We start from the raw sequence: 9714 nt of genomic DNA, 5'->3' as shown, positions 1-9714 counted from the left end.
AACCGTGAAAACACAACCTGCTAACCAGAAACAGACAGAGGACATGGAGGGAAAGAAAGGGAGGAGGAGGAAGAGAGAGGGAAAGAGAAGGATAGGGAGGGAGGGATAAAGAAAAAGTGAGGGGGAGGAAAGGAGAAAGAGAGGGGGGGGGTTGAGAGAGGGAGGAACAGAGAGGGAGGGGGGGTTGAGAGAGGGAGGAACAGAGAGGGAGGAACAGAGAGGGGGGGTAGATGGAAAGCAAACATGGCTTTCTCTCCATGTTGAGCTGTCTGGCCTGTTTGACTTTCTGACCGTGATTTGCGGTCACGGTTAGGTTCCGCCGTATCATGGTCACCATGGGACCCAGCATCCGTTTGGTGTTTGTGTGTTCCACCGAGCGAGAAACAAAAACACACGTCTGGACGGACGTCTAAATAAACCTGCTTGTTATTTCTGGTTGTGTGTGTGTGTGTGTGTGTGTTTCTGCAGTTGAATCTTTCCTTCCTGTTATGTGTAAAGCTTGTTTAAGGTGAGAATCACAGGCCTCAGGACAGTCTGGAGTGGGACATAGACATGTCTCATAGAAAAACATAAATAATTCTATCACATAAATATACAGTAAATAGTACAATGAAATGATACAAATTAGATTACCATTAGGAATCCAAAGCTAAGATAGTCAGACAGTCATAACATTTAGACAGGCAGATATGTGATATGGTATAACATTGTCTGTGTGTGTGTGTGTGTGTATGTATGTGTGCGGTCTGAGAGCTCTGTACAACCTCAACTGTCCAGTATTTTGAAACAGATTGTCTGTCTGTGATGTGGTGTCTTTCTTTTATTGTACCAGGTTGTCTGTCTGGTATTATACCAGGTGGTCAGTCTATCTGCTGTGTGTGAAACCCTTGCTGGTCCCTCGTGCTGACACCTCTGCTGGTCCAGCTCAGAACATCCTCCCTCCTTCCTGCTACAGTAATTACTGGATCCATACGACATGTCAGTCTCCTTGACAACGACCCAATGATGTCTCATTGTGAACGGTTAGGTTACAGACCTGGCCTGGCTCTAAGGAGTTGGTGAGCTGCACGTTTGGGTTCCAGTGAGACAGTTAAACACGAGCCTTCAGCCATGTCTGGGACTTGGAAGAGAATGGGGTTGTGTGTGTGTTGTGTGTGTGGGAGTGTGTGCGCTTATGTGGGTGTTGTGTGTGTGCATGCAGGTGTGTGTGTGGGGTTGGTGAGTGTGTGCCCGGGAGAGCAGGAGTCTGTCTGATCCTTGCCTGTGGGAAAGGGAAACCATTAAGGGGTGAAAAATTAATCTGCAAAGTAAAAAACAGAGGATGTGGACCTTGGCTAAGGCAGGAGAGAGAGAGAGGGAAAGAGAGAAAGAGAAAGGGAAATACATTTTTGTCTGAATGCGTACATCCACCTGTGAAGAAAACAAATCATTAGTTTCGACCTCCTCCCCTTCCCACAATGGCATGAGAGTTTGTGTCAAATCTGAACTGCTTGTATTGTTTCCTGTTTTGAAAATGTGTTCTTCTCTGGCAATTTTGATAACCTGTTATAAAAACCATTAGTTCCGGGCTGGGAGAGTCCTCCAAGATGAGATGGTCACGCCTGTCCATGTGTTGCTTCCTCTACGCAATCATCATTTTACGTAGGCTGTTGGTGACCTACAGTCATGCTGGCTTCGAACATGAACTGAAAACGACCCAGCACTTAAGATAGACTGAAACTTCCTGTCCGTTTGGATAAAAACTCTTCACCGCTGTCCTGATAAAAGGATACCATTTCACTGTATGTTAAATGGGCTATACAGAGAACAGCAGTGATTGACAAGCATACAACGTTAGCATGCGGGATCCTAACTGCTAATCCATTTAGAAATGTATCAATCACCGCCTGGCAAAGATATGTTTCCCCAAAGCCTATTTGTTGCGTTTTTGGACTGACAGTCAGACTGACCCAAAAGTGAACCGACCTATCTGGCATTAGCCTGAACTGTCAAATGGCCAGTCCAAGACAGGTCCAGAGTGTGTGTGTGTGTGTGTGTGTGTGTGTGTGTGTGTGTGTGTGTGTGTGTATGTATGAGGGGGGAGGGGGGAATACAATATGATCTTCTTGCCAAGATAAGAACCTCTTTCAACCAATGATATTTTTGGATCATAAAAAAATCATTTGATTAAATGTCCAAATACACAAAAATTGCTCAGCATGAAAGCTGTGAATTTGTGCAGTAGACAGTGATAAGGCTGGAAAAACATATGTACAGCCAAGCCAAACCAGCCAGCCATTTACACAGAAACATAGCCTTGTGGAGAGGGGCAGAATACTACTGCAGTGGTATATTACATTACACTATAGTTTACTGCTCTTATAATAGAGCTGTGTGTGTGTGTGTGTGTATGTGTGTGTGTGTGTGCGTGTGTGTGTATGTGTGTGTGTGTGTGCGTGTGTGTGTGTGTGTGTGTGTGTGTGTGTGTGTATGTTTCTCATATCCATGCTGTCAGCAATATTCCTGGTCATCTGATGGTTTTCTCTTCAATAGAACAGAGCAGTGCGAGAACAAAATGAGAGAACGTGGGAGATCCAGAACAAAACCGGGGAGAGTTCTACAGCAGAACGGAGCAGAGTTCTAGAACAGAACAGAGGAGTGTTCTAGAACAGAAGCGAGGAATGTTCTAGAACAGAAGCGAGGAGAGCTCCAGAACAGAACAGAGAAGAATACCAGAACAGAACAAAGAGTTGTGCAGCCCAGCTGGTGTTTGGAGGGAGGCGTGTGGTGTGTTTACGAGGGGGCGGGGCTACAGCCTGTAAACAGCCTCCATGCATTGTTGTTTTATGACTTCTGCTGCCAATTGTCGGAGTCGAGGAGGAGAGGAGACCCTCTGCCACTCTGCTGGTTTGTTCTACAAACAAGACTTTTACAGTCTGCCCTACTCTCTCCTTCTCCCCTTCCCTCTCCCTCCCCCTCACTCCCCCCTCCCTATTCTCTTTCTCTACCTATTACTCCCCTCTCTTCTACCTTCGTCTCCCTCCATTTCTCCTTCCATACTTCACTATTCATCCCCCTTTCGCTCTCCTTTCCCCTCTCTCTGTACTTCTGTCACACCCCCCCCCCCCTTTCTCCAGTTTGAGCAGTAATATTAATCAGTAGAATTTAATATGCAGGACCACCAGGTTAGTAAGGGGCAGGGGGCCGGGACGGCCGGAGGAGAGGGTACGACATCTCTCTCCGCCCGTTGTTCGAATACATAACGTTCCTTTACCATTGCACTGTGTTGTGAGCTTGTCTCCGTGGTTACGCCTCGTCAACAACAAGTCTTGACGCACGCAAGCTTTTTTAAGGATTGCCAACGTCCTCCTTTTCCTGTTCCCCTTCCCCTACCCTTCTCCACCATCCTCCTCTTCCTCTCCCCTTTTAAACCTCTTTTTCTCTTCGGCCTTCATCCTTCTCGTTCCTTTTACTCTACCTTTACCTCAATCTCCATCACCCTCCTCCGCTTCCTGTCCTCTTGTCTTCTTCCTCTTCTCCTCCTCCTCCTCTCCTCCTCCTCTCCTCCTCCTCTCCTCCAGGATGTGTAGGATCAAATTGGCAGGGTAGATAAGCAGTGTGGCACAGAGGTGTTCTCACAGTCTCACCCTGTATAGCGCTTTCCTGCTATTCAAATGCAGCATGACTTATGACCTGGAGGAGAGTGTGTGTGTGTCTGTGTGTGTGCGTGTAAATGAGTTGTGTCTGGTACTTACAACAACAATGGAGGGTTCAAGAAGTGTGTGTGTGTGTGTGTGTTGCTTCTCGCCCTGATTATTTTCCTAACATAATCTAATAATATAAGGTCCTACGACTGGTATATTTCTATTAATAATCTCTAATCTGAGTTTATTTGACTGACTGATATTGAATTAGACATGCAGGATCATACTGAAATACAAACCCTGAGTCCAGATTCAGTAGTGCCGTGCTGCTGTCTGAGCTGGCAGAGTTTCTGAGTGTGTGTGTGTGTGTGCGTGTGTGTGTAAGGCCAGGGGTCCCTCTGGTTGTAAACCAAGATGGAGGTCTGTAGAGTTGGAGGAAAGCTGTTTGTGCTCTCTGTGGGTGTGCGAGTGGAATGGAGAACAAGGTGTGCAAACAGACTTTGATAGTACTCCAATCTGATAAGAATGAGTCTACTGGTGATGATGATGATGATGATGGCTTACATTCATGGCCACATAACAAATAGGAGAAATTGAGGGGGGGGGGGGGGGTAGGAGATTGAAAGAAGGTGTGTGTGTGTGTGTGTGTGAGAGAGATCTGAAAGGAACTCCTGGAATGTCCCTGTGGTGCCGTCATCAACGGTGACTTCCATTCAGTTCTAACTGCGTTAGTCCCCACAGAGCTCCACACACACACAGAGCTCCACACACACACACAGAGCTCCACACAAACACAGAGCTCCACACACACACACAGAGCTCCACACACACACACAGAGCTCCACACACACACAGAGATCCACACACACACACAGAGCTCCACACACACACATGCCTAAAGCAGCAGGGCAGATGAGTCACAGCTGGAACACAATGGCTGACATTGGATCTGTTCCTCTTCATTTAAGGACAAACACATAGAAACACCTGTTTGACCTTGTTGGCAGTCTGTGACAATGGGATATTTTCCACATTTTTGTGTCTTTTCCTGTGTTTCTACCTCCCCGAATATGTTCTTTTTCTCTTCTCACACACACACACAGGCATAGACAGCCACACACCTCCCCCCCTCTCCTCCCATCTCTCTGTTCACTGTGTATCTTTAGACTGTTTTACTCCTGACTCCATCCTCCTCTACATCTCTTTCTACCTTTCCTCTCTTCATCCATATCATTTAGACACTTTTATGCATAAAACACTGTCAAGTTTAAACCAGATTGTTGTATATTTCTCCAGGCTCTGTGTGTGTGTGTGTGTGTGTGCATGCGGAACAAGAAACTCTCCAATCCACTCTACACCCACAGAGCTACCTTCACTTGTTATTTTCCAGTTATTTTCCCAGATTAGATCAAGCCGTCTGAATGCAAATATTTGCCCACGCAGTAATTACATAACGAATGTGCAGCAGCCAAGGCTGTAGGGTGCCAGACGGGATCTGGGAGGTGAGAACGCCAACCCGGTTCCCCCAAAACGACATTAATTATTTACCCCCCTCCGTCATCCTCTTTGCCTCTTTTCTCGCTCTGCCTCTTTCGATGGCATTGGAACGCATTACCGAGTCAGACACGGTGTTGAATTTGCGCCCCCTTGTGGTCATGCAGGATAGTTAAAGCAGGAATTATCTAGGTACTTTGGGTTTTGCCTAACCTTCTCATTAAGTTTACCAAACGTAAAATGTTTACTAACATTTCTTTTTTAACAGTTTCTATAATCAGACACTCCTGCCAGATGAAAATGCACCAACTACTGGCGGTGTTGCAATGACACAGTTAATCCACAAGATGGCAAACTACACATCTGACACCTGTAACCAGAGAACAGTTTTTATACTTCTCTGCAGAAAATAACAATTGAAGCTAGTGAGAAGTTTCATTTCCCCAAAATACATGTTGATTTTATTATTCAGATAAGTCTTATTTTACAGTCCTTAATTACAGCCCTCTGCAGAGGACGTAGAAAAAAAAATCCAATCAATCAAAAAAACATAATACACAGACCAAACCATAAAATACACATTTTATCAAAGCATGATACTAGTTGTGGAGTCAAAAGGTGGAGAATATCTACACAGAAACTAAAACTGAATACAACAATAGGAACCTATGATACATTTCTTGGCCGTGTGTGTGTGTATCCACGTGTGTGTGTGTGTGTGTTTGAGTAGCCTGAGGCTCACTGCCCAGGTGGAGGAGGTGGGGGAGGAGGGGGGAGGTGGGAAAAGGGGAGGGTGTGGTAGGGAGGCCAGGGAGGGGGAGGGGCATAGTTGGGGAAGCCCTGGGGTTGGAAGGGGGGAGGGTAGGGGCAGGGAGGGGGCAGGTATTGGGGGTGGGGGTTGTAGGTGTGTGGAGGTGTGTGTCCGTGGTGTGCGTGAGGGTGTGTGTGAGCGTGTGTATGAGGGTGTGTGTGAGGGTGTGGGTTCATGGGGGGGCCCTGGTGGCGGTAGAACGGAGTCCCTTCACGCCGTGGTGCGAAACCCCTGTGGTCTCGCTGCTGCAAAGGCCTCTGGGATATTGGTGGTCGGCCATAGAGGTTACCACCTGGAGGACAATGAGAGAGAGGTCATGCACACGTATGTAACGGAATAAACACGTGTGTATATGAGGGGCAGGTCATGTGTTTTACACCGAACCCTTCAGTGCTATCCTCCTGCGATTAAACCGCCCTTTGAATGTATAATCCAGTATGATAGGATTTTGCATAGACCTGGCAACATAATAACCAGAACAGCCGTTTCCTCTTTACTCTTACGACCAGCAAAGCAAGCAAGCAAATGTGGGGAAAAGACAAATAACACCATTAGGATTCAACAAGCTTCCCCACAGAGTCCAGCCAAGCTGCTGGGCCTAAATGCACAACACACACACACACACGCACACGCACACGCAGGCACAGCCAGGTCACTGAATCTGAACATCCTTCACACCAGCAGCAATGATCTAAAGCAAGACATTTTTATAATAAATTGCTAGTAGCAAGCTCGGTGCAAGGATGAAGTCAATCTCCCCGATTTTAGTACTATGGACATTGCAGCACCTACACACAAAAAGTAGCCCAATTTTTGGTTCAGAAACAACAGATAAGCAATAGTCACATGCATCTCAGCCAATTATTTTGTTGTATTTGCTGGATATTTCTGGACCTACGGCTGTGCCAGGCCCAGCTAGAAAATATAAATAAAAGCCATCAACCTTAATTCTCACAAGGCCGGCAGAGCCTCTACTGGCACTGACAGCCAGCGTAAGGTGGGACTGACCTGGGGGAGGGGGGGGCGCGGCGTCCGCTGGAGGGAAGTCTCTCTTCTTCTGATTCTTCTTCTTCTTCTTCTTCTTGGCCATGTGCTCGGTCTCGTCATCACTGAAGTCCAGCTCCTGGGGGGGGGGGGGGGGTGGGGGGGGCGTGAGAGAGCAGGTGACGGACAGAGAGAGACAGAAGGCGAGCGAGTGTGTGTATGTAAGTGTGTGTGTAAGTGTGTGTGTGTATGTAAGTGTGTGTGTGTATGTAAGTGTGTGTGTGTATGTAAGTGTGTGTGTAAGGGTGTGTGTGTGTGTGTTCTCACCTCAGGAGGAGGCTCCTGGTCATTCTTCCAGGAGGCATCAGAACCTTTCATCCTGAAACAAAGACACGCATCAGAGAGTTGGGACTGCGAAGTGTCTTAGATGTTAGTCTGTCACATCTACATCTGCATGGGCGCGTGTGTGTGCACATACTGGCGGAGCTGCTCTATGAAGATGTACTCTGTGTAGTCCTGATGGGCGGGGCAGCAGTACAGCGTCTGCTGCAGCTGGAGCTGCTTCTGGGTGATCTGTTCCTCGGAGTTAAACCTCAACACATAGAACGGGCTGAGCACCGGGCCGAACACCTCAAACACCTGGGGGGGGGGGGGGGGGGGGGGCGGGAGCAGAGGAGAGAGGGATGAGGAGCAAGGGGGGGGGCAGAGAGAGAGAGATGGAGGGAGCAGAGGAGAGAGGGATGGGGAGCAAGGGGGGGGAGCAGAGAGAGAGAGAGATGGAAGAAGGAGAGCCAGAGTTCTAGTCCATTCTAAAAGGCATGTCCAGGTGGAACCTCATCTGTGTGGCCCCCACCTACCTTGCCCATAGCCTGCCTATCAGAGTTGAATATGACGCTGTCCTCCCTCAGGGGCGGGGTGTCCTTCAGAGATTGGATGATGACTGGCCAAGAGACAGGAAGAGGTTAGAGACAGGAAGAGGTCAGAGGAGAGAGAAAGCCATCTTGCGTGTGTGAATGCGTGTGTGTGTTTGTGTCACACCTAGCTGCTGGATGATGCTGGACACGGTTCCCATTGGCTGTAACTCCGACCCCTCAGGGAGGATAATGCATATCTCCTCTACTGCTGGCAGGTCCTACACACACAGACACAGTAAGAAACAATATACAGGTTCTATCACACAACCATGTAGGCTACATAAATAGAACACCATCTACTAGGACACAATCAGAACACACGTGCACTCACCTCAGGCAGGACCTCATCGATAGTTCTGATAGGGACGGGCTTCCTCTCCTGGCTGAAGCCTTCGTCGTCATCGTCATCCTCACCCAGCACAGCGGCCAGAGTCACGCAGGAAGAGGAGGAGTCACTGAGGAGGAGGAAGATGGGGAGGAGGTTTTGGTGATGCAGAGAGAGACTACTGTAGAGCTGTGTGTGAGTGCGTGTGTGCGTGCGTGCGTACCTACCTGTCCGATGATGAGTCCTCGGAGATGTAGCCCCCCTCTTTCTTAACACACACATCATCCTTTTCCACCAACATCACCTGAGTGTGTGTGTCATCCGGCGGGAGTGTGTGTGTGTCTGCCTCAGTTTCTGCGGTGTGTGCGTGCGTGTCTGCCTCCGTTTCTGCGGTGTGTGTGTGTGATAGTCCGTTTGTAACATGGAGGTTCTCAGGGTGAGAGGTCACCGTCACCTCCATGTCATCGTCTTCTGACTTTACTGACGTCACTTCTACTTCTGCACCATCTGCAGTCCTGTTCTCAACCCCATCGATCTCAGGACAGGCGGCCTCGTTACAACCGCCGTCCGGTATGCTCGTGGGTTGCTCCATGCCCGTGGTTCTTTCAGTTTCCAGGGACAGTGTCGAACAGCGTGACGGTCTCTGGTCGGTGTCCGTTAAAGTAGTGACTCCAGTGACTGTTAAAGGGTAGTAAGTTATGGCTTTGCTGGACAAAATAAAACGGACAAGGTTTGTGAACTTAGTTTACGATCTGCACAACAATGTACGTCAGCGGGCCAACAGGCTCTAAGGCCAAAGAATAAACGGTAAACATGTTGCCGTGGCTAGACAATTACTTTCACCATATAAATCATTGGACTAACGTTATCTAGCTAACTAGGTTAAAACCACAGCAAACTGGAACACGGCTTTAGCTATCTGTTCGTGCCTGTCTGCTACCCTGTTGCTGTAATAATGCCGTAGCTAGTTAGTTATCTAACTAGTCCACGTAAACCAAGCATGAATGTTTCTAACAACCTAACGGACACATCTTAACTCAAACATAATGTTTCGACTTCAGATTAGAATGCATCTCACCTCGTTGTTTCTTCCTCTCCAGTTGACCACACGTGGAAATATGTTATCGTTGGCTTCTTCCGGGTGTGCGCCGCGCACAACCTGGGCTTTCACAGCGTGATAAAGTAAAAAAAAAAAACGGCCTGTGCGCAACACCACTTTAATCCACAAGAGGTCGTTAACACCATGGTTAACAAGCCACGGTTCCCCATATCCCTGAATCGGAGCGCTGAACTGTAATTATATCAATCGCCACGGGGTGCCAAAACTCCGGTCTATTACGATTCAATATCAGACACATTTGTAATACATCCGTTCCGATCATTTAATTTCACATTAGAATCACTACCCAAGTAGAGCTCACGTTTTCGGCCGATGTTTTTATTCGAGCTGTATGTGATTATGATGACCGTGTCTGCTATAGCAGTGTCTTCAAAACAGTGTGTTTTGAAGACACATCATGTTATTATGGCTGGTTTGGTGTACTCCCAGAAGAGACCACGATA

The 9714-nt window shown here is 47.8% G+C and overlaps 1 protein-coding gene across 2 annotated transcripts; it reads right to left on the bottom strand.

The window, feature by feature from the left end:
* Positions 1-5564: 5564 nt before the first annotated feature.
* Positions 5565-9283, bottom strand: naf1 (nuclear assembly factor 1 homolog (S. cerevisiae)). Of its 2 annotated transcripts, none has more exons than XM_067250795.1 (9): positions 9230-9283; positions 8379-8829; positions 8158-8281; positions 7951-8044; positions 7770-7852; positions 7391-7551; positions 7240-7291; positions 6937-7051; positions 5565-6220 (listed from the first exon to the last, which is right to left on the bottom strand). In XM_067250795.1, exons 2-9 carry the CDS (start codon positions 8741-8743, stop codon positions 5856-5858), a joined length of 1359 nt encoding a protein of 452 aa, XP_067106896.1. In that variant the 5' UTR covers positions 8744-8829; positions 9230-9283; the 3' UTR covers positions 5565-5855. The 2 variants fall into 2 exon arrangements, with proteins under 2 accessions (XP_067106896.1, XP_067106897.1); XM_067250796.1 differs by having other exon boundaries at positions 8379-8858; positions 9230-9277.
* Between the last annotated feature and the right edge of the window lie 431 nt (positions 9284-9714).

Source organism: Osmerus mordax, chromosome 14, assembly GCF_038355195.1.
Source record: "Osmerus mordax isolate fOsmMor3 chromosome 14, fOsmMor3.pri, whole genome shotgun sequence".
Taxonomy (NCBI): domain Eukaryota; kingdom Metazoa; phylum Chordata; class Actinopteri; order Osmeriformes; family Osmeridae; genus Osmerus; species Osmerus mordax.
This window is presented reverse-complemented; position numbering and strand designations above follow the sequence as displayed.